The sequence below is a fragment of the Mustelus asterias genome, chromosome 7 (genome assembly GCF_964213995.1).
Source record: "Mustelus asterias chromosome 7, sMusAst1.hap1.1, whole genome shotgun sequence".
In the NCBI taxonomy this organism is placed as follows: Eukaryota; Metazoa; Chordata; class Chondrichthyes; order Carcharhiniformes; family Triakidae; genus Mustelus; species Mustelus asterias.
The window spans coordinates 97,358,970-97,383,237 of NC_135807.1; the positions used below are offsets into that span (position 1 = coordinate 97,358,970).

Sequence of the window (24,268 nt, forward strand, 5' to 3'; positions counted from 1 at the left end):
TACATAGTTCAAAACATTAAATTTGGAGAAACACTGGAGCCATTTCTCACTGCAAGTTTTACCATGGTACAACAGTCTTTTTAGACAGATTACATGCAAGCACAACAGTATGCAAAGTAACTAGGCCACTCCATCTGATCGGATAACAGACTGATTCAATATACAAAAATGTGAAACAAAAAGATGCATGGGAGCAAAGGGGGAGTTTGAAGAGGAGGGACTGTGAGCAGTATAAGCAGGCGGTGAATCCATATCACTAAAGGTTTTGTGATGATGAAGTCAAAGCTTAGTTAGTTATTGATGATCTTAATTCTCTAACATAGAAGAATAATGGTAAATGAAAGAGTTTCTCAAGGAAGTCAAGGTTTTATTTTCCAAGAAGAGATTGCAAAATACAATATCCCAGTTGTAGCTGTGCCAGTCAACAAAGGACGTGTGACACAATGGATATCTTTGCACTTTGGGGTACATGCTGAAAATATTGACAAAATATCTGTCAATGAGTTGTGTAATTTCCAAGGGACTATCTAACTGCAAACAAACATACTCAATAATGTGCTCCTGTATGACTGATTATAAAAAGAGAGATCCCTTGGAGCATTTTATAGGGTGAGGATAGTGAGTCGAAACTTCAGCAGTGAAGATCGAAGGATAAGTTTCGGGAGGCAAAGGGCAATCAAAAACTAGAAGAGGATTAAATTATGAGGACAGACTGTATACACAAGGCTTGTGTTTCCTTGAGTATAGAAAAGTGATCGGATTTGATTGGATTGATACAGAGAAGTTATTTCCTCTGGTGGGGGAAATCAAGAACAAAGAGGTACAATTTAAAATTAGAAGTGGCCACTCAGGAATGAAATCAGGAAACACTTTAGCACAACGGGCAGTAGAAATCTGAAATTAGAACAGAAAATACTGGAAGCACAACTTTCCTCCAAAAGTCTATGATGCTGCGCTATTGGAGCTTTCAAGGCTGAGACTGATGAAGAGTATAGTTAGATGTGAATCAAGAGGCCCAGAGCAAAGGTGAGTAAATGAAGAAGAGAATCACAGAATCTCTGCAGAAAGATGCTATTTGGCCCATCTAGCCTGCATCGACAATAATCCCACCCAGGCACTATCCCCGTAACCCCACATATTTACCTTGCTAATCTCCCTGAAACTAAGGGGCAATTCAGCATGTCCAATCGAGCTAAGCAGCACATCTTTGAACATTGTTAGAGGGTACAGATGAAATTAATTAATTGAATTGTGGAGTAGGATCAATGGGCTAAATGACCTATTTCACTCCTTACTATATTTTAAGATAGGGAAGGAGTTGGCAAGGCCGAGATGCATCGAGACAGAAACTATAAAAAGCTGCTGTTTGATTTCACATCAAAGATGCTTTTAAGATTTTGTCCTCTTACTTGTATATGAGACACATTGCCATAATCCTTCCTGTACTAGTGATCAGGCCAGAATAAGAAAAAACAGTGGCTGATGCATCCTGTTGAATTGGAAATTGGGCTTCTTCCATTTGATTTCCCATTCAGAGTCACTTTCACCCAGCAACAAAAATGTCTCTCTCATCCTCAAAGGAAATGTCCCAGAATGTTTAAAGTTCTCCACTCATTATATTGTTCCCTTTACTGAGGATGAGGATTGGAAATTGGTGATTTAAAAGTTTTGACAGCAGTGGTTTCTATCCTTTCATAAGAGAATGATAATACCTTTCCACTAAGATCTCAGAAGGGCTTGGAAGATATAGCTAGGCAGGTAGGAACATTCACAGCTGAGACTTTCCACTCTTTTTTAAAAAAGAGTCTTAATAGAGAAAACCTAAACTACTTGTATTGGCCATTCCCACTGGACCTGATAAGCAGCCATTCTTATTTGCAAAAGGATTGCTTACATTGGATTTCATCTACTTTTGTCCTACTAACATATTTTCTCCAACTCACCCGGCACTTCCCAAGCTACCTCCTCAACTGGCTTCCTGCTTTGGTAGTTATGAGCAAATTCAACCACTATGCATTGATTTTCTGAATGCAAGTTTTTGATGTAATTTGGGAACAATAGAGGTACCAATCCGAAAGATACCAATTCAGCACATCCTCTCATCATTTGACATAGTCTGCTATATCCTTCAGCTAGTTCTTTTTACCCATTTCCTAGTTTCACCCTGAATCCCATAGCTCTGAGCTTAACTGTCATGTGAAACTTGTTCCCAAGTAATATCACAGTGATCTGACAGAAAAGAGAGATGAAATGGTGGACTTTTGCTTTACAAAGATCAAATTTCTCCACAACACAAATCCATTATTATAATACTGCTTTTAAAAACGAATGCACAAGGGGAGAAGAATCTGAAAAAAAGTATCCATCCTACTCTTCACCTTTCCTTTAACTGCTGTGTTTAAATCACTATTATTTGAATATTTCTTTACCGTTTGTTCCAACATCTCGTTCACATACATTAGGAGAACTAGACGCTCGCCAAGTGGTGCAAGTCCACTGATGTGAAACTCTGACTCGAAGGCAGATACTGCAAAGAAAAACATTGCACGTCACAGGCGCTTTTAAAAAATTCTTCAGACATGTAAAACACCATTAGTTTACTCAAGTTATGACCCAGTTAATGTTTTCGTTTCATAATGAATATTGATAAATTGTTTCTAGAAGAATGAAAGTCAAGTGAGTAATAACAGTGGGTGGACTCTCCAAAGAGGCTATACTTCTGCTAAAAACACTTCTCCATGTGTCCTAATTTTATACTTTGTAAGATTACAGCTCTTAAAAATGCTGTTACATACTAAGTCCTGAAAAATGTCTAAGTGCATCATTATATTCATAAAGTCACGCAAAACCCATTAGGTCTGAAGAATGACTCTTGTCATTTTAAAAAATCAAAATACTCAGGAGAATTGTGGTAGAGCAGAGCGCAAATGTTCAACATAACCACCAGAGCTATATGGACGTATTAAAATCCAAAGATCTCCAATTCACTCCACTTTTTGACTGAGCGCTCTGCCATCGCCCGCAACTTTTACTTCAGGAATTTAGTAATTTATCAATTATTGACTCCAGAGATGGTATTGCAGGTCATAACCATAGAACATCTGTCATTTGGACAATAGCCCATGCTGTTTTTGCTCGAGTCGCACTAGGTTAAATGATGGATCTTTTGACAAATGAGCTCCTTGTGGGGTTGGAGGAATGGCAATGCCGTGAGCAACCAGAAATGCAGAACTTAGTTTTAGACAGATCCAGCTTAGTGGAGCTATGACAGTGGAACCCCTGCTATGAATCTTTGTCAGACAAATCCTAGCTGCTAGAGCCTAACTTGGCCTTTGGCTAAGGAAAAGCAGCCCTAGAGTAACGAGAGTAACTAGTAGACTGCTAGCAAACATTGGATCCCATTATTATAGAATCATATTAAACCAACTACATTGCATTAAGAGGATATTCAGTGACCTTGGTCTGCAGGCAGAACAGAAAAATATCAGGCATATTGATATGCCGTTGGAAGCACTCATTTTTGGCTATGCACAATAGCATGTTACTGTACTGCAAGAAAGTGGTCTCCAGGGCAGCTCTCTATAAAAGCTTCTTTACTAGGATATTGCACAATACACAAAAACTGGGATCTCCTTTAATGCAAAAATACTATCATAATTTGGTAGCAGGGTTGAATCTGGAGTTTTAGTAGCTAGAGTCCAATGGGAGCACATTCTATTCCAATGGGAGCACAGAGTTCTCCCCACATTTCTTCCAGGGCACTGCGCCCACTCTAGGAAGACTGCATTTGCCACCTCTATACTCAAGTTAGGAAAAGAAAAAGTAGAATCAGTTGATAAAACATACATGGGTTTTGAATAAGCTTGTGCAGCTTGTACAGTTACCATTCCCATTACAGAGGCTGTGGATCACCTTTCCCCAAAATGGTGCACAAAGTGAGATCTGTTATAAACCCAAATAAATTAGCCATTTCTGTAGTTAATCCCAGTTGCGCATTCCAGAAACCCCAAATGTCTCTTGTAATCGGTCAAGCTGTGCTTGAAAACCAGCTCCAAACAATGGTTATGGCCACTGATGAGCCTAAGTGTCCAAATGCTTGTTGCATAGACTTTGAAGGTCTTTGGTGTGATAATTGGTTGACGACAAAAAAAGAGAAACACATTGTTGTTTTGCAAAGAATTATTTTCAGAGCAAGGGAAGCTTTTCAGCATGAGGAATGACAGTATGTTCCTTGATGGCACTCTTAGATACAGTGCAAATCGTTTCAACCCTGACAACCTGGGCTTTGTTCTGACCAAAATTGGGCATGAATAGCTGAGTGAGGGATAGTTTACCTTGATGGCACAATTGTGCATCAACAACAGAACATTGCACTGGTTACATATATTCTTACATTACACAAAATTGTGGGTTTCTCACACGTCAGCAACAAATCCTTGTTAGGAAGGTTTTGTATGTGAATGTAGTATGTATTTGCTTTGCTCATGGGTATATTTGCACTTTGCATGATTCAATGCTCCTGCATGTACTTTCTTTCCAAAATTCAACATCCCTTCAAAGTGGAAAGTGTTTCAACTGGTAGGAGCTTCAGTAACCAGAGGTGAATGAGGAGTTTGTTTTTTGCATAAGCAGCCTGCCAAAGCTCATTAAAACTGACAATCACATTATATTCATGATAAAAATAATTACACAACACAATGTGATGGCCTAGTATTATTGCTGGGCCATTGATCCAAAAACTCAGCTAATGTTCTGGGGCCTCGAGTTCAAATCCCGCCACAGCAGATGGTGGAATTTGAATTCAATAAAAAATGTCTAGAATTAAGAATCTACTGATGACCATGAAACCATTATCAATTGTCGCAAAAACCCATCGGGATGGGCAATAAATGCTGGCTAGTCAGCGATGCCCATGTCCCACAAATACATTTTTAAAACTAATTGCTGAGCCTGAAGTTCCTGCATCTCTCAACTAGCTAATAAGTTCCTGCATCTCTCAACTAGACAGCTATATGACCGGAGTGGGAATGGAGGGATACAAAAGAGTGGTCTAGTTTGGACCAGGGAGCGGCGCGGGCTAATTGTTCCTTGTTTCTCGTTTCAAGGCTTCATTCTATGATCATCTTGCTGGTGCCAGTACAGAGCGAGACTGCGGATAGTTGGGAACCTGTCTCGGGGGCAGGGAATTCATATGGTGTTCATGGAAGTGGAAATGACTAGGGTTGGGAAGCATTTTCCGATCAGGGCCATTGTGATCTCCTGGACTCGTTTCGATCGCCTCAGGGGGTCGGAGAGGAATTTCCCAGATTTTTTTTTCCCCATATTGGCCCTGGGGTTTTTCACTCTGGGTTTTCGCCTCTCCCTGGGGATCACATGGTCTGGAATAGGGGGGTGGGGGTGAGTTAATAGGTTGTAATGAACAAAGCATCGTAGCTGTGAGGGACAGCTCGGTGGATAGGATATTGGTATGTAGATAGGCTGGAAAATTGGGCGGGGATCCTGGATTCAGGATTCAATCCTGGACCGGGGAGCGGCGCGGGCTTGGAGGGCCGAAGGGCCTGTTCCTGTGCTGTATTGTTCTTTGTTCTTTGTTCTAATGATAGAGATACGTCAAAGTAGAAACGAGACTGACTTAAGAGAAGAAAATTCTTACCAATTTCAACATAACGAGTGGGCAAGTCCCTTAGATCAGTGGGATCACGCTCCTTCACTACACATACCTGAAAAAGCAAGGTGACTTGCAAATTAAAAGTCAAAACTTCTGAGCAGAGGCTGCAGCATTTTATAATTTATGAGGTGACGCTGTGTTCCAAACCCCAGCCTAAGTCATTTTCTAATGCTTAGCTTTAAGAACATTTGAAAGAGCATGTGAATGACAGTGCACCACATTATAAGGATGCTTACTCCACAGTCACGTCAACATCAGTAGGTTTTATTAAAATATGTTAAAGATATTGAAATATTTCCCAATTTTTTTATTAGTATGGAGTAAAGCTGTAGATTCAAAAGTGCTGATCCCTTGATTTGAGTGATTTTGACTGAAGGTGTTTTAAAAACACATCTCAACTCTACACCCACCATTGCACAAAGAACTCCAAAGCAAAATTGTCCTTCCAGTATTTGCATTTACGGCCTGTAAATGTAGCCCGTTTCCCCAGCATTTCCATTTACTGTCTCTATATCTCCAACCCTTCCCTCAGCATCTCCATTCACATTGAAGGTTATGCTATTCCAAGTGCTCATTCACGTACTTTTTAAAGGTTTTGAGGTTTCCCGCCTCTACTACCCTCTCAGGCAGTGTATTCCAATCTTTAGGTTGCTCCCCCATTGCCTTAGCAAAGCATTCAGTTTATAGCCATTGCCACCCACCCGACCCCCGCTCACATCTCTACTTGCTGAAAGAGACCAGTTTTCAGGCTACTCGGAAGTCAAGCCTCTACCCTGTGCCTCCAACACCAACCCCCTGTGGGTCTACCTCCAACGCAACCGTTACAATGTGCAGCAGAGTCAGACAATGAGGTTTGCTGGAAGAGATGAAGCTGGAGTGGTCTAATAAAGTAGGACACAACTCCTTGAGATTCTCCATGGTGAGGATACTGGTGTTTTCAACAGAGAAAAAGTCAGAGAGATTTAAAATACATTCAAACTTTATCTTCGATGAAAAGGAAATAAAAAACACTTGCTGGACTTTATTTCCCCTTCAAGTGTGTGGGCAGTAAAATTAAATGATAAATGACAGTTTTTTTTGCAAATTCTAACAAATCTCTTCATGGATCAAGATATAAAGCAATGCAAACCAATAGTTCTACTGACTGGCACAAACTTTAAAAATGCGCCATAAATCACGTGTGCTAACACTCGCCGTCATGGACCGAGAGAGAAGCAGCAGAATGGATTTTTATTTGAACAGATTTTAATCTATTCAGCTTTATTTTTCATTTAAGCATTCTGAGCAACTGTCAAGAAAATGACCAGGGAAAGAATGTATAAAATATTTCAAATAAATTTATTATGAGCTACTTTTGATTTCAGTGGTGTTGTTTACTTTTTGTTTTAAGTGCTTTGGCTTTGCTGTTGCAAAATAAATCTTTTAAAAATTATTACTGCACTCTGAAAATTTAAATCATAAAACCATAGAATCCCTACATTGCAGAAGGAGGCCATTTGGCCCATCGAGTCTGCATCGACAACAATCCCACCCAGGCCCTATCCCTGTAACCCTTCATATTTACCCTGCTGGTCCCCCTGACACTAAGAAACAATTTACCATGGCCAATCCACCTAAACTGCACATTGCTGGACTGTGGGAGGAAACCCACGCAGACACGGGGAGATCGTGCATACTCCACACAGACAGTGACCCAAGGCCAGAATTGAACCCTGGTCCCTGGCGCCGTGAGGCAGCAGTGCTAACCACTGTGCCACCCTATCAATATCTATTATGTATATTAAAAATGTCTATCCTTCCGAGGAATAGGTACATAACCTATTCTTCTCTTCTACTTTGAAATTTGATCATGAACCAGACTCATCACCCGAGAGCAGAGAAGCCTCATTCACGTCTCAACCAATGCTGCTGGTGGCAAGGAGATTTTTAACAAAAGGCGAAGGCAAAAGACATCACCTTCAAAAATAATTCACTCAATCTCAAGGTTAAAAATCTTTCAAAATAAGAGTCATAAAGTCATACAAGTTCAGCAGAGGCCCTTCAATCCATCGAATCTGCACCAACAAAACTACACTAATCCCACTTTCTAGCACTTGGCCCATAACCTTGAAGGTTATGCTATTCCAAGTGCTCATTCACGTACTTTTTAAAGGTTTTGAGGTTCCCCGCCTCTACTACCCTCTCAGGCAGTGTATTCCAGACGCCCATCATCATCTGGGTGAAAAACATTTTCCTCAAATCCCCTCCAAACCTCCTGCCCCTCACCTTTAAATTATGCTCTCTCATTATTGACCCTTCAACTAAGGGGAACAGCTGCTTTCTATCCACTCTGTCCATACACCTCATAATTCTATACACCTCAATCAGTTCTCCCCCCTCAGCCTTCTCTGCTCTAAAGAAAATAACCTGAATCTTTCCAGCCTCTCTTCATAGCCCACATGCTCCACCCCAGGCATCCTGGTGAATCTCCTCTGCACCTTCTCTAGTGCAGTCACATCCTACCTATAATGAGGTGGACAGAACTGCACATGGTACTCCAGCTGTGGCCTAACCAAAGTTTTATACACCTTCAACTGAACCTTCCTGCTCTTATACCATAACTGATAAAGACAAGTGTCCTGTATGCCTTCTTAACTACCCTCTTAACCTGTTCTACCTTCAGGGACTGCGAACAAGCACCCACGGTTTCCCCTGAGCTCCGTGGTGTCCGGTCATTCATTGAGTACTCCCTTGTCTTGCTACTCCTCGTCTTTAGACTAAGACATTAGGATTACTTGCCTTAACTGATCTTGGGATAATTTACAACTTTCACAAAATTGCCTTCGATATTAACTGGAACATACCTTCACAGATGTTGCCCAGCCAATAACGAGCGTTTTGTCGTCTTTCCAGCAGAGGCTGCAAAGGTACATATCAGGACGAAAATTTATATTGTCTCGAGATATGTTTGTGATTCGTTGCTTTGAGCTGGCATCATATATCTTGACTCCCTGAGGAAAGAAAAGTAGCTTGGGCATGAGCAGAGAGGAGAATTTAAAAAAAGAGAGATTTTCCATTGAAATGAGTCATAACGCTGTTGGAGATGGATCTTGTGAAAAGGGGGAAGACTTCATCATATATCACTTAATCTTCTTGATGTATCCCGTGGACATGGGCTTTGGTTTCTTTTTTAAGCAGTCGTCATGGACTCAACAGCCCAAATGACCTCCTTTAGCGCTGCAACTATTTTATGATTCTAGTTGATGATGAATTAAAGCCAATCATTTTCCGACATCCTGCCCTGCAACATCCAGATGTTTCAAGTGAGGAGTGCTCATAGGATCAGTGGTCGCCACACTTATTATTACAATGAAAAGCAGTTCTCAATAGGCTTAGAGATGTGCTTTGTTGCCAATATCAGAGAAATTAAAAACTAAAATTAAGATCTGAAAAGATGCACCATTGTTAAAATCACAAAGGTGAGGACATTTTAGAAGCAATCAAGACATTTTGCATAGTTTCAGTCATTAAGGCACTCTTTTAAGATGCAGCTAAACATTTTATACATGGACCATAGAATATTAAAGCAAATATGTACTATTGGATTTGTGTAAGGTGTCCTTTCGATTACAACTGGAGTGTAGCATTCATTTTAGCCATCATAATATAGCAAGGATAATACGAGTCATCTTGCTCTTTTTTCTGGCTGATGTAGATGTAGAGCAACAAATATACTTTTACATTCTAATGGTTAAGTTAGATAATTGCATCACAATGGAGTGTTTCACTGTGACTTCTTTTGTATTTATAAATCAGGTACTGAGTTGTCATACATTCCATGGTCTGTTGTGGGTGATGACAGTTGCACACTGTAGGTTTTAATTTTCCATTCGCACATCAAGCATCCACATCTAACATGCTTGATGCAGATGTGGTTTAAGGTTATCCATCAGCATTGCGAAATATCAAAACCAGGAATGTTTCATGTTAGGTCTTTCACAAAGTATTTGTGACTTCTTATGAATGCCACTCAGCTTTCCAAGCTTCATCAGGGTTAACGTTGCATTGTTGAAGATTAAGTGTACACAGGTCCAAATTTCAAGAGATGTTGAGGGATGGTGTTGAAGTCCTGGTCGATAGGGAGACGTTCTTCCTCAATTCGCTGGACTTCTGGTGAGTTACGGCATCACAGGGAATGGATGAGCAACAGCATAGGCAGCCAGGGTGTTGGAAATTAACTCAAGGATTCCAGTGATACATCGCATTGCAGCGTTCAGTCGGATATCAAGTTGAACGCGACTAGTCCATACCCATGCACAGTACTCAGATGCAGAGAGATACAGGGTTTTCTACCTTACACAGACAAACATCCATCAATTGGGAACTCAATTAGGTGGGTTCTTTCATCTGAAGAAATGAAATTATATGCAACAATATCAGGGAGGTTGCTAACACATCTGATCTCTGGACTGCTCCTATCTTCTGCTCAATGATCACGAGCTTAGACATCATATTCTGTCCATTGAACAGCAGCAGTTTAGATACAATCCTTAAAGCTATCACAACATCCCATTTTTTTGCTAACTTAAAGTTATACCCTTAAATAATCAGGACAATTTACATTACATCTTTAAGTATTCAATTATATATAAAGTAATTGTATATGAAGTATTCAATTATATATAAAGTAGGGCGGCACGGTAGCACAGTGGTTAGCACTGCTGCTTCACAGCGCCAGGGACCTGGGTTCAATTCCCGGCTTGGTTCACAGTCTGTGTGGAGTTTGCACATTCTCCTCGTGTCTGCGTGGGTTTCCTCCGGGTGCTCCGGTTTCCTCCCACAGTCCAAAGATGTGCAGGTTAGGTTGATTGGCCATGCTAAAAAAATTGCCCCTTAGTGTCCTGAGATGCGTAGGTTAGAGGGATTGGCGGGTAAATATGTAGGGATGTGGGGGTAGGGCCTGGGTGGGATTGTGATCGGTGCAGACTCGGGCCAGGTGGCCTCTTTCTGCACTGTAGGGATTCTATGTTTCTATGATGATGAACTTATGAATCTCTGAAATATAATGGTGGTTTGTTGATACATCCAGACTTGGTTACTGTGATATTTTGTGATTGCTGGATGTTCTCAGCATACAGGACTGTTAGTGTTTGCAATGGAGTTACTTGGTGTTTCTTGTCCTGGTACTTCTTTGATTAGACGTCAATTTCTTTTCAATGTCATGCCATCCATTGGATGTTTGTACTTGATCCAATGTTTAAGTTGGGTAATCTTTTTGTCTGCATGTCTGTCATATGCATCCCTAATTTTCCCCTGTTTTTCAATGAATGTATCTCATAATGCTGGGTATTTCAACAAATGATGACCAGGATGAGTTGTTCGTACTTGCCTGCTGAACATAATTCTGGTGGTGAAGGAATGGTTGCATAGGTATAACACTGTGACATAGAAATCTTGCACAGCTTGTTGGCATTTCTCAGTTGCAATTCTGATCGATGGATGTGTGAGTGCTATGCGAGATAATGATGATTCTTTGCAGACTGTTGTCTTCACCATTGTCAATGCTATGAGCAAAGCCAGGTCTCTGCATGTCGATAAGCCTGAAATCACTGGATCTGCAGTATCCACAATTCAGAATATCTGGGTTGACCATGGGGAATTATTATAACAACATTCGAGAATGATGGATCTTCAAGCCATTGTAGGCAGCAAGCTTGGCAGTGGTTGATTGAGCCATCACTTCCCATTTCTGCAAGTACATGTTTTACTAGACAAAGTGGAACGATGTTGGCACTTCCACCCTTATTAATTTTTGTCCACAGCGTATTTTTCTCAGGTTTCTGTGACATACAGTGTGAATAATGACAAAAGCTTTGGACGGTTTATCATTCTCATTACGTTAGGGGATGTTGACTGTATGGAATGGTTGTTCACCGTTAATGCTCTGGTCATCCTCATCATCCAACTTTGGCTGGTCATTTTGTGTAGTTGCGTTGTTAGGTGTAGTCAGCGATATTTGGTACATTCCCTTTGTTTTATGGAATGCTATACCTGTCTTGCATCAGACTATGTCTTGTCTATGGTATCGAGCCATCTGCTCTAGCTTTGGCTTCCTGCATTGGTAATTCCAGTGTTCTCTGGTGCCACATGCCTTGCATATATTGCTGAATTTTTGGACAACTTTTGGATGCACATATGGGACAGCACCACCTACACAGCTTAGGAGGTTTGCTGGAATTGGCTATGTAGTGAATATAATGTGTGGACTGACTACCAGTAAGGATTGCTTCATACTTGTGTCCACTTTTTAGTCATGCTTCCCAGCTGTAATTTTTGGGTTAGTCCGAAAAATTCTCTTGATTTGCTATAAGGTTTCATGAACTCAATGATTCTATCAGCTGGTTCTGCTTCAGAAAAGTCACATCATGTCTCTTTTCTCTGCCAAGTAATCTACTGCTCTGTGATGTTGACTGCATGGAATACCTGCTCACTATGCGCTAATTCTGTTGTCATCCTTATTAACAAAATTTGCAGTTTGGATGGACTCTTTGGGTTGCTGTCTGAAAATGAACAGTAAAGGAGTTAAGGGTTATGGTAAACGGCTGGGTAAGTGGAACTGAATCCACAAAAAGATCAGCCATGATCATATTGAATGATGGAGCGGGCTCGAGGGGCTAAAAGGCCTACTCCAGCTCCTAGTTCTTAAAACAGATTCGAGACAATAAATATAAAACTTAAGTTTAACTCTTAACTGGTCTTCCAAAGTAGCCAATATTTCTCTTGGATCTTGAAGGTCTTTTTCAAATAGTCCTGATGTATTCAATCTGTGGAGACCATAATCCCCTATGACTATTTTGACTTTGGTGTTTGTGTTTCAGAGACAGCCAGATCCAAAAAACAGTTCCATTTGTTGCCGGAAAGTGAACTCAGATAGGAAGTCTGTCACCTTCCAATTCGGAAATGGAAAATTTGTAGTCATTCCGTCAGAGTTTGTCGGAGTTTCAATGATATCTGTGGCAGGAACAAATATTCAGGCTTGCACAGTTCTTCAGGGTTTAATTTCTGTGTTTCACTGGTTTGCAGTTCTTTGGATGGCCACACCCTGTTGTTAGACAGGGTTGATTCTGTCATCCCAAGTTTTTATTAGGCCCTGCCCATGAAGTTGTGTCTCAGTGTAAACATGCCCTGATGTCGAAAAAAGTAACCTAATAGCAATCAAGTTGTTTTTCAGCATTCCTCATGCTCTTGGAGGCTGCTACTCAACAGACTCTTTGATGCCAACCTTCCCTCACGTTCCAAGTATTGCTGATCTGATGGCCCACAGGAGAAAAAGTTGTTCCTGTTAATGGAGTCCTGCCCAGTGCTACACCTCATGGAGTTGGTTTTCTGACAGCTATTCCCATGCAAGCTGTTACAGCAGTTCGCTTGCACTCCCCAATTTATAGCTGTTTTATATTACCAGAACCCAACGCCTGTCTGTTGGAGCAAGGTGTGATGTCCCAACCATGGAGATCTGCTGTGTACAAGTTGCAGAATCACTCACTGAGCCTTCCATACTACTGTAAGAACTGCCAATGTACTTTTTAGGTCCTCAATTCCACACATTGGAATTATGTTGCATGTGGAGGAATTCAGCGTTGCAGGCTCTGCAAAATCTTCAATTCAAATCTTCAAACACCATCAGCTACCACCATGTTGTGCTTTCTACCTTACACAATCATAGCAACCACACAATGAAGACTGGTAACTCTATGGAGGTGGATTTTATTTGAAGCAATTAAACTATAAAAACAATATCTGGGAGGTTACTTGACACACCTGATCTTGAGGACTGCTCCTATCTTCTGTCCAATGATCACATGCACATATACATTACATCTTGTTTGGTGATGCAGAGTAGTTTTAGATATGCCTCTTAAAGATATACCACAACAGTATCCATGGATACAGTAGCAGCTGGCCTGTGGGTCATTGGCAATGTGAATTTCTTGGAGTGGGGGATGCTGTTATGCATCTTCACATGTTTGCTGGATACTCGCACTTCAGCCCAGAAAGTCCTTCAGTGTTGAGTTGGAGAATCCCTGATCCTGTTCCAGGACCTATTTGACGTGTTGGTTGATGGGACAATGAGAATCGAACAGTGAAGAATCCGTAAAACAATATTGGGAACAATGAAAGACTTGAAAAATTGAAACTTCATACAGCTGGTGTAGAGAAGGCTAAATTGGATTTAATGGAGGTTTTCAACATTATAAAATATTTTGATTTTGTCACTGCTTGACAAATGAGTAACTTGAGGGCAAACATTAGGATTATAACTAGAAACAGAAAACAGTGAAATTATTTATACACAGGATTATTACAACATGGAATGCTTTATCATACAGTTACTGAGGCAACATTTGAAAGAGAAATAAAGAAGTAATTGAAAAGGAATATGAAACAAAAGTACAAAGGAATGGGAATAGGACAGACAGCTCCAATTTATACTTCCTTGTAACCAGAGATTCCAGTGAGAATTTTTCAAGTTTTATATACTATTAATATAGTTATAGGTTTCATTACCACACGGTTTGACCATGCAACAAGGTTGCCCCTCCATTTGACATTCGTTATGGTGCCTTCTCCTTCATGTAATACGATTGTTTTCCATCGGTTCAACCAATTCCGTTCATATAGCAGCAACTTGTAGGAAAAATAATAGAAAAATTATTTTCAGAAGAGCACCATGTCGAAATGTAATTCTTACAGCTTCTGCACGGATTTCTGTCAGTTGGGAGTTATTTTTGCTAAATTGTATCAAATGTAGAGATACATCCTAAAAGAGATTAAAAGGATTTGTAATTATGGTTATCAGCATTGCAGTGATCAGCAGCAGCGTATATTATCAAAAATTTAAATGAAAAAACTGACTATGCTTCCCTTCCCATTGCTTTCCATTTTATTGACTTTTTATCTGGATTTGTAGCATTCTGGAAACATCTATTTTCCACACTTGTAACCTTGAACATAGTCTCATCATGGCCATCACCCTGGTGGAAGGTAAATGCAGTTGCACATAATCAACCACAAGGGGGCAGAACAATGCAAAGAAAGAACGATTGAAACAAAGAATTACATTATCAGTTATTGAGAGCTTGGTGAGCAAAAACCGAGTGCAGAAAGAAGGAAATTAAACTAAATCCAAGTTAAGTGAAAGAAAACCTCATTTGGCAGCAAGATTCCATTGATTTAACGTTGTTACAATTAAGGTCTGTAAAATCATTATGTTTTGGACTGTCGCTTTAAACCTAGGTTAAAATGAAGGGGCTGAGGTGACTATTCCAGATCTGCCTGACAACAAGCTTGATTTGAACAAGAGACTGGTGAACAAGGTGCAAAACTCTCACACCTGGGAACAAAGGGCATCTCCACATCATAACAAAGGGCAAAGGCAGCTGTGCCAACAGTAAATAGACTTGCCAGCTTCAAGTTTTTGGAGCAGAAGGAAGAGAGGGAGGAAAAGAACAGCAGTTAGCGTGGTCAGCAGAGAGGAGGAGCTGCGGGTTCACTGTGAACGACTGAAGCCAGATGCGGGAGGGAAATGGTCTCTAGTTAAAGAAATGCATTCTGCAGCCATCTAAAGTTTCTGGGAGATTCATCTTGGCAATTGCCAAAGGGGAAGGAGAATCATTGATGTGGGTTTACTGCTGGTACTGGATTTGGGAAACACTCTGAAAACTGAAGGAAAAGCCTGGAGATCGTCACTCAAAGTTGCTACTTGGAGAAATGGGAAACAGTGAACTAACTGGAAGCTGGAATCAACTGTGGGCTGTTTTCTATAAGGACTGCAATTCTGTAAAGAGTGTGACGTGTGGTAAAAGAACAATGTTTCATTGTATAGTTTAAAGTACAAGTTGGCCAAAAAAGTGTTTAGTGAATAATGTTCTTAGTCATTTGTTACAATAAAAATCTTAAAAAGTGAAATCTTGTCATGTCATCATTTTATTAACTGGAAGTTTGAATTACTTTTTATGCAGGGATTGCAACAATATATAAACCAATGTGTATTATCCAGACTCCTCTCCTAACTTTAAACAGTGATGTTCCTTGAGTTCATAATATTTTCTTTTCATCTCAGGATGTGGATGCCGTTGCTGTACACCTGGTGTAGGTACACCCACTGCAGTGTTAGTGAGAAAGTTTCAGGATTTTAACCCAACCTAAGTGAAAGAATGCAAATGTATTTCCATGTCAAGATGGTGCGTGGCTTGGAGGGGAACTTGTAGGTTGAGATTTTCCTATGCGTCTGCTGCCCTTGTTCTTCTGATGGTAGTGGTAGTAGATTTAGAAGGTTTTTTAATTCATCTTTTATGGAATATGGGCATCAATGGCTAGACCAGCATTTATTGTTCACCCCGAGTTGCCGTCAGGTGGCAGTGGTGAACTGCCTTCTTGAACTGCTGCAGTCTCAGAGGTTCAGGTACATGCATGGTGTTGAGAGGGAGAGAAATTCAGGATTTTGATCAAGTGATAATGAAGGAATAGTGATGTATTTCCAAGTTAAGATGGTGAGTGACTTGGAGGGGAACTCCCTGGTGATGGTGCTCCCAGATATCTGCTGCACTTGTCCTTCTAGATGGTAGTGGTCATGCATTGGGAAGATGCTGCTCGAGGAACCTTGGTGAGTTCCTGCAGCGTATCTTGTAGATGGTGCACACTGTTCGTTGGCCGAGTGATTGAATGTTTGTGGAAGGTACCAATCAAGCGGGCTGCTTTGGGCTAGATGGTGTCTAAGCAAGCAATTATTGGCAACTGAAAAGCAGAATGCTGCAGATGTTAGAAATCTGAAATAAAAACAGAAAATGCTGAAAATGCACAGCAGGTCAGGCAGCCTCTGAAGAGGAAACAAAAGGTGCAGGTTGATGATCTTTCATCAGACCTGGGAAAAGCTAGAGATGTAATAGGTTATGAGCAAGTGGTGGATGAAGCAAAGACAAAAGGAAAGTCTGTGATGGCGTGGAAAACAGGAGAGGTTGAATGACAGGGTTGGTCTTACTTATTGTTCCAGTGAAACTCAACTTGAGGAACAGCATTCATCTTTCAATTAGGCACTTTACAGCCTTCCAGACTCAACACTTAATTTCAGATCAGAAGCTCTGTTTCCCCTCATTTTGTTTTATTTTCTTTGCATGTTGCAGTTTTTCTCGTTTTTGTTTTTAGAAAGTAGCACACCTGCTCTAGGCACATCTTTGGTTCCTTTCATTGCCCCATTATCATTCCCTTTGGCCCTGTCAGACTAACTCTTCTCTGTTTATTTAAGTTAGCTCATTGCCTCTACCAATCAGAGTCCACTTGACAACCAATCAGCTCCCTCTTCTCATACAGTATAAATTGATGTTTTCCCCTCATACTGGTATTCTTGTGACGTGTCCTGATGAGTGCAAGACAAAAGCTTTGACATGTCACCTCGTCATAAACTTGAACACAGGCAAACTTTCCGTAAGCTGAGGATTTTCATTTTGAATTGTTTAACACAGTGGCATCTTTCAACTAGCACATATCACATAAGGAATGTATTATATACCCTGGAAAATATCACTGTGTAAAGGTAGAGGAGCCTGGATAGTGCAGTCTGATTAGTTTCTCTGCATTAAATAGATGGAGTGAAGATAATAGGTGAAGTCTCTTTCTTTTGACACGGCCTTTGTTTCATTCCTATCCTTCCCCATTTGTCTTCTTTCCTTTCTCACTTTCAGTTTCTGCTCGTCTGGTTTTCAATAACCAGCATGTCAATCAACAGTTTCATTTTTCTCCATTTCGTTTATTGACTTTTCCCATTCGGAACATTTAAAAATGTTTTTATTTTATTTCTTGCGTGGTCAAGGAATTGATATATTTAAAGTTGAGTAAACCCAAGTGCTCACTTATATTGCCAACAAAAACTTGCGCAGACTACTATTGCGGTAATTTCCCACATTCAGTGCTGCCTTACACAGTTTCTACACTGCACATCAAACCAGAATCAGCCCTTCTGATTACAGCCTTGGCTGAGTAACAGTACTCATGCCTCTTTAGTTAGAAGATTGCAGGTTCAAGCACAACTCCAATGATTTGAGCACAACCAAAATTCCAATTCAGAACTGGGAAAGTGCTGCAGTTAGAGGAACTGTTTTTCAGGTGAGATATTCAACCGAGGTCCCATTTACCCTCTTGGGTGGATGCAAAGATTGCATCCATTATTTGAGATTGAGAAATATAAATTGAGGTATATAAATACAAGTTTGTTCTTTTCATTTCTAGACTAAATAAATAAATAGAAGGCTTTGCTGAATGGAATGAGAGCAATTTTAAAATGTAAACTTTATGTAAATATCTTCATTGACAGTGCTGTATAACTAGCACTCAGAGTCATGATTTAAACTCAGAAAAAGCAGCCTTACAATTATACATTGATCAGGATTATTATGGAACTCATCATTCCCTTAAAGGGTCTAAGCTCCTATCGCTGTACAGGAGCCAACTTCTTGTACTCTATTAAATATCAAACTATCAGTTCTGCCTAAAACCACTCAAAATGTTAAATAAGACCAGAAGAAACAAAAAAAAACTTCAGGCAGTAACTGGACAGAGGATAGGCAAAGTGATGATTTGGGTATGGAGTCTCTCAAAACTGTAAGTCATTACCAATAAATCAATTACCAAGTGATATAAAAGGAACAAAGGGAAGGGAAAAGAAAATTTAAAAATTAACCTTTCCTTTCCAGATAAGCCCTGAAATCACTACCAGTGGAAGCTGAGCTTTACTGTGTCAATTGTTGTACTGCTGAGATTTATGGCAGGATAGCCATCTGACTGATTAAACAGTCAATCACAATTAAATGAGAACAATTTGCTTCTTTAGGAAATAAATAAAACCAGACTGCATACAATGTACAATTTAAAACTGTACAAGTTGTGGAATCATATAGCACAGAGGGAAGTCATTCAGCTTTGGTACATGTGCTGATTCTTCAAAGAGCTATCCAATTACCTGTCCTTTCCCAAGAGCCCTACATTTTTTTTCCTTTATAGTATAGATCCAATTCCCTTTTGAAAGTTATTATTTAATCTGATTTCACCGCTTTTTCAACCAGTGCATTCCAGGTCATCATAACTCACTGTGTAAAAAAACTTGTCTCCATCTCCTCTCTGTTCCGAGTGTGAATTATCTTAAAGCTGTGCCCTCTGGCTACTGACCCACCTGCCAGTGGAAACAGCTTCGATTTATTCTATCAAAATCTTTCATAATTTTGAACACCTCTATTAAATTTTCCCTTAACCTTCTCTGAACTGTTGCAGCTTCTCCAGTCAATCACATTAGCTTTAGCAGACAAACATATGTCCATCATTAAAAGAACCAGGGACCAAGTTTGTTGAAATATGAAATGCATGTCAAAACCCTGTAATTTTGTCCATATTACAATTGCATTAATTACATTTTTTTTGATTATTAAAGCTTATCAGCTGAATTTATTAACTTGAAGCAAAAGTCCTGAACTCCAAATTCATTAAGTGAACTGTTGACAAAATACAACAAAATCTCAGGTATTAAAAGGATTCAGCACCTCCTACCAGAAGAAAAACACACGGAGTGGAGTCCATATCCTCTGCTGCATTAATATTCCTGCACAGTTGCCTCGCTTCCACCTACCTTGTCTGTTGTACAGGGCCAACCACAAAAATGATTAAAAATAAGAGAAACCACAGCAAAACAATGTTACACCATATATGGCATATACAGGTCGGTTTTGCAAGCTGGCAGGAACAACGGGTCAGAGCCAATCAATAATAAGCAAGGTGTAGTTGTCAACTAAATGTCAAAATTAGATTAAGTAACGTTGTCAATTCCTGCAGCCTTCACATAAAGTATGGTTTTATGAAACCACTACAGTAAATACCCCCCTGCAATTCAGAAAAACTGCAGAAATATCTTGATTTCCAGTATTTTAGGTTGTGAGAAAAGTCTTTTACCAATTGATCCTGCATAAACAAAGACAAAGTGGAAGCTTCCTGAACTTCCAGTTAATTCTATCAGCTTTTCTATGACAGCACTTGCATTTTAGTGCACTATTAACATAGTGAATGTGCCAAGGCATTTCGGAGAGGTGGAAAGAATGCATGATTGGGAGAGCTATTCAGTGCGGAGACTTTTTAAAAGCTGTGTGCTGCAGGTTACTGAGCCAAGACAGATGAAAGACCTGTCACTTAAGTATGGAGTTGAATGTCCAAAGGAAGCCAGGGTTGGTATTGTAGACAAAGCATGTACTTATTCTGAAGTGGGTCCCTGATGTAGGGAACATTTGCAAAAGGCAACATAATTTTGAATTCTGTGGAGAAGTCAACAGAAATAAGCACGGACAGGATAGTAACCATATGAAAAAGAAACAGAAGTCTTGCATTCTTGTAAAGTCTTTCACAATCACCACATATCCCAAAGTGCTTTACAGCCAATGAAGTACATTTTGAAGTTCAGTTATGACTGTAGTGTAGGAAACAAATTGCACACATCAAGTTCCCACAAGCAGAAATATAGTAAGTGTGTTAAGTGTTTTCCTTGTGATGTTGATTGAGGAGTAACTACTACCAGGAAATTGGGGATGAGTTCCCTGGTCTTCTTCAAAGTAATGCCATGGGATCTTTTATATCCAACCAAGCAGACAGATGTGTTTAACATATCGCATGTTACAATTCACATCAAGATCAATAACCTTTTTTTAAAAAAAATCACTTGCCAAGGATTATTGGATAAAATTAAAACCCATACTTTGGATGCTGCCCCTGTAAAAATGCTTTGTTCATCATACTTATGAGACACCTCAGCTTCAATGCATTTATTACCTTCTGATTAAGATCACTTCCAGTTAACAGCTGAATGGATGACACAACAAAATTTCACATTTAAGACTTTTACTGCAACAGACTAAAAGTACTATTGACTAAGCACCACTTTTGTAGCAACTTGTACTTAAAACTAAAGCACAAAACTTTTGAAACTACTGCAAAACAAACAGCCTTGTATACATCACACTGAATCCAGAATCAGTCCAAAAATTCTTAGCCCCTGAATGGTTACTTCTGCTCTTTTCCTTTTTCTGCTAACTCCAGAACTATCCTCAATGTTGAGTGTTCTTGGTGATCTGCCCTCTACTGCAAGTTGGAGAATCTTCCAGCCTCATTTTAACTCATGAATTTTCGATCTGAGCATGAGCTTCCATGGTTCACGCATGGTGAACCATAGAGAATGTGTGAGGTACGTTTGGAGCAAGTTAATGTTGAACAGAAAGAAAACTTGCATGTATATTACAACTAACACAACCTCAATCTTTTAACTTGTGGAACAAATCAAATGTATTTACTTCTACAAATCTCCTCTCCATCGTTAATAGATTCCCACCTGGATCAGCTAGAGGTTTATAAATCCTACGATGTTCCAATATTTTCTTTGATATGCTGCTTTATAGTTTAACTAAGCACACTTATGTTGGAAACTGACCATGTCCGTACTTATAATGTAAATCTGCCATGTTGTATTTACACCGTCCTGTCAATAGAGATGCTGCAGGGTCCCCACTAGCAGGAAGGACAGCATGACCAGTTTTTAACTGTCAGTTCCATTAGAAATTGGGAGATCAGACTCTATAATGGAAATATGTCAATGGGTGGACAATATATGATCTTAAGATAAGGATAAAATTACATCTGCATGCCCAGGTTCAATAATCCCCTGCCCTGCACCACATATTACTCGACCACTTTTCCAGATCACAAATGTCCCAGACCCCTTGTGTGGGCTCTCTAATTATTGCAAGTCCCAGTGCATATAAAACCCTGCTGCATGTCATGTCAAATCTCCCCTGTCCATATCACCATTCTCCATGACCTACATTGATTCTGGTCCCTCTAATGCCTCAAATTTAAAATCCTGATCCCTGTGTTTAAAATCTAATTATGTTCTCACCTCTCCTAATCTCTGAAATCTCCTTATAACCAACTCCATTGCCCCTTAACTCTCCTTTCTTGTGACTCTATAATTTTTCAGTGCACCCCCCTCCTCAACCATGTTCAATGGAATAACCATGCATTCAACTGCCAAAGGTGGTTCCACTCCCTTATTTCCTTCCAAAGTCTCTCCACCTCCTTCTTTTCCATAAATACACTCTATAAAAGGCACTCTTTGACCATGATTTTTAATCTTTCCTTCTTTGACATTGTCTGTTTTTCTTTACATCCTGAACATCTTAGGTATTGTTTCTATTAAATGCACAATAAAATAGCAAATTGCTGTTAGTTCACTTCTGGCATACTAAAGGAGGAATTCGTAATTGTGTGAACTTGTTTCCCTTGAGAAACATCCAACTAAGCAGAACATAGCTCTGAATGACCTGCACTGTACATACTTTGATATTTTATCTGCTGATTCATGCAAAACTGCTTTTAGGTAATGCGCACTGTATAAACACTATTTGTTGCTATTGCGCAGTAAGTAATGAACACACTTTAAAATGTCTGTTAAATTAACTGGACAGAAAGATTACAGTTCTGATATTCAGCTATTCTGGCACAGTCTGTAACATTCCAAGAGATAGATCAGCACATTTACCTTGTTCCCTCCTGTGATGAACTGCTTACTGCTGGATCTGCCAAACTGTGGATGAAGAGCCACTATCTAAAATAAAAAACAAAATCAGAATAAGAATGGCTAATGGCATTTTTAACTGCACACTCTTTAGTTCTTTCTTGGGATCTGGCAAGACCAGGATTGATTTCCCATTCCTAGCCACCTGGAGAAATTGTTGATAGGCCACCTTCTTGGGCTGCTCGAGTCCATTTGATCAAGTTGAGCCCACAGTGCTGTTAGGTAGAGATGTACAAGGAATGGCTCACCTTAGCCCAACTGCAATTGTTTGCAATTAGTTGACTACCTCCTTCAATATTTCCTTAGTCTTGTAATTCCAATATTCCTTTCGTAGCATCCTCTATAACCCCCTGCATTGGAGTGAACTTACTGCAATTATATCAGTAAATATTACCTTGCTTCACTGCATCAAATTGGGAGCATCAGAATCAATATATCCTAGATATTCCATGTATACAGAATGTTCATGGTTTTAACTAGATTTAAGCACAGGGATAAGTTTGCTTTTCCAAAAGTGAACATACATTTGTTTCATAGAAACATAGAAAACTACAGCACAAAACAGGCTCTTCGGCCCCACAAGTTGTGCCGAACATATCCTTATCTTTTAGGCCTACCTATAACCCTCCATCCTATTAAGTCCCATGTACTCATCCAGGAGTCTCTTAAAAGACCCTATTGAGTTTGCCTCCACCACCACTGACGGCAGCCGATTCCACTCGCCCACCATCCTCTGTGTGAAAAACTTCCCCCTAACATTTCCCCTGTACCTACCCCCCAGCACCTTAAACCTGTGTCCTCTCGTAGCAGCCATTTCCACCCTGGGAAAAAGCCTCTTGAGAGTCCACCCGATCTATGCCTCTCAACATCTTATATATCTCTATTAGGTATTCCTGTGACAAATTTTGAATGGGAGCTGGTTAAGAAAACCAGTAAACAAGCAAATATCAATTGATGGTTTATTTATGAAGCACGATACAGAATGGCAATATTTATATAATTTATAAGTAATAAGCATTACACAATGCATATGCTGCCATGATAGACAGGAATTGCTCCCAAATCCATGCATCAAGCTGGCAGGTAACAACACAATTTTAATTTACTTATGTGACCAATTACTGCTGCATGAGATATGTATATGAGCATAAGAATTGGTGTTTACAGAATTTTCTGGAATTAATCACTTATGTACAACCTTTTTCTGTTCCCACACAGTGGTTACAAATTAGTTCTGTTTCAATAGATTTTCAGCTTTTTACAAGATTGAAAATCGATAAAACTCTTACTAGCCTCAGGGGTACAGCAATGAATGGCAGAATGTGGGTTCCTTTTAAGAAATTCCCAACACAGGGAGTTCCCAACTTCAACGCCATTGATCTGCTTGTATATTACCAGCAAAGGCAGAAAAAGTGGGAAAATTTAAGCAATTTGTGGCAGTTCAGTTTAGCTGGTTAACAGATGTTACTTACTGTACGAGGAAGCAAGAATTGTGGATGAATTAAAAATTCAACCGGACCTTTTAGTAACAGTATTTATTCATCCAAATCACACACTACCTATGTTCTTTTTAAAAGCCAAGCCATGACAAGTATTGATTGTCAATCAATGTATATTTAGAAGGGCTGAATGGCACAGAATATTGTTACAATGCCTTTGCAGCGGAAATCTGGGACGGAATTCAGTTGAACTTGTGGCACAAGATGCTCATGTACCAACCCAAGGGTCTTGTATTTCATCAGTCTCAGTGCAGAGATAAGAACATAGTGTGGAACTGGTAATAATTTGGAGACACACAAGTGTATTAGTGGAGACAGTGCCATATTGTCAGGGGTGGCATCCCATGGATAAATTAACCTGGACCATATACACCTGCCCAGCAGACATTTTTAAAAATCTCAAGACGTTAATTGAAAAGAAAGTAGGGACTTCTCCAGGATCTTGACCAACATTTGTTCCTCAAT

At 39.8% G+C, this 24,268-nt stretch overlaps 1 protein-coding gene across 1 annotated transcript in view; it reads right to left on the reverse strand.

Annotated features, from left to right (window-relative positions):
* vps41 (VPS41 subunit of HOPS complex) overlaps nucleotides 1-24,268 on the reverse strand; it is a 169,899-nt gene that overhangs the window by 56,607 nt on the left and 89,024 nt on the right. Inside the window, exons 7-11 of the mRNA XM_078216544.1 lie at nucleotides 22,269-22,334; nucleotides 14,213-14,332; nucleotides 8,512-8,658; nucleotides 5,654-5,720; nucleotides 2,430-2,527 (exon numbers count right to left, since the gene is read on the reverse strand). Coding sequence (XP_078072670.1) covers nucleotides 2,430-2,527; nucleotides 5,654-5,720; nucleotides 8,512-8,658; nucleotides 14,213-14,332; nucleotides 22,269-22,334 — 498 coding nt within the window. The remainder of the gene's footprint in view (nucleotides 1-2,429; nucleotides 2,528-5,653; nucleotides 5,721-8,511; nucleotides 8,659-14,212; nucleotides 14,333-22,268; nucleotides 22,335-24,268) is intronic.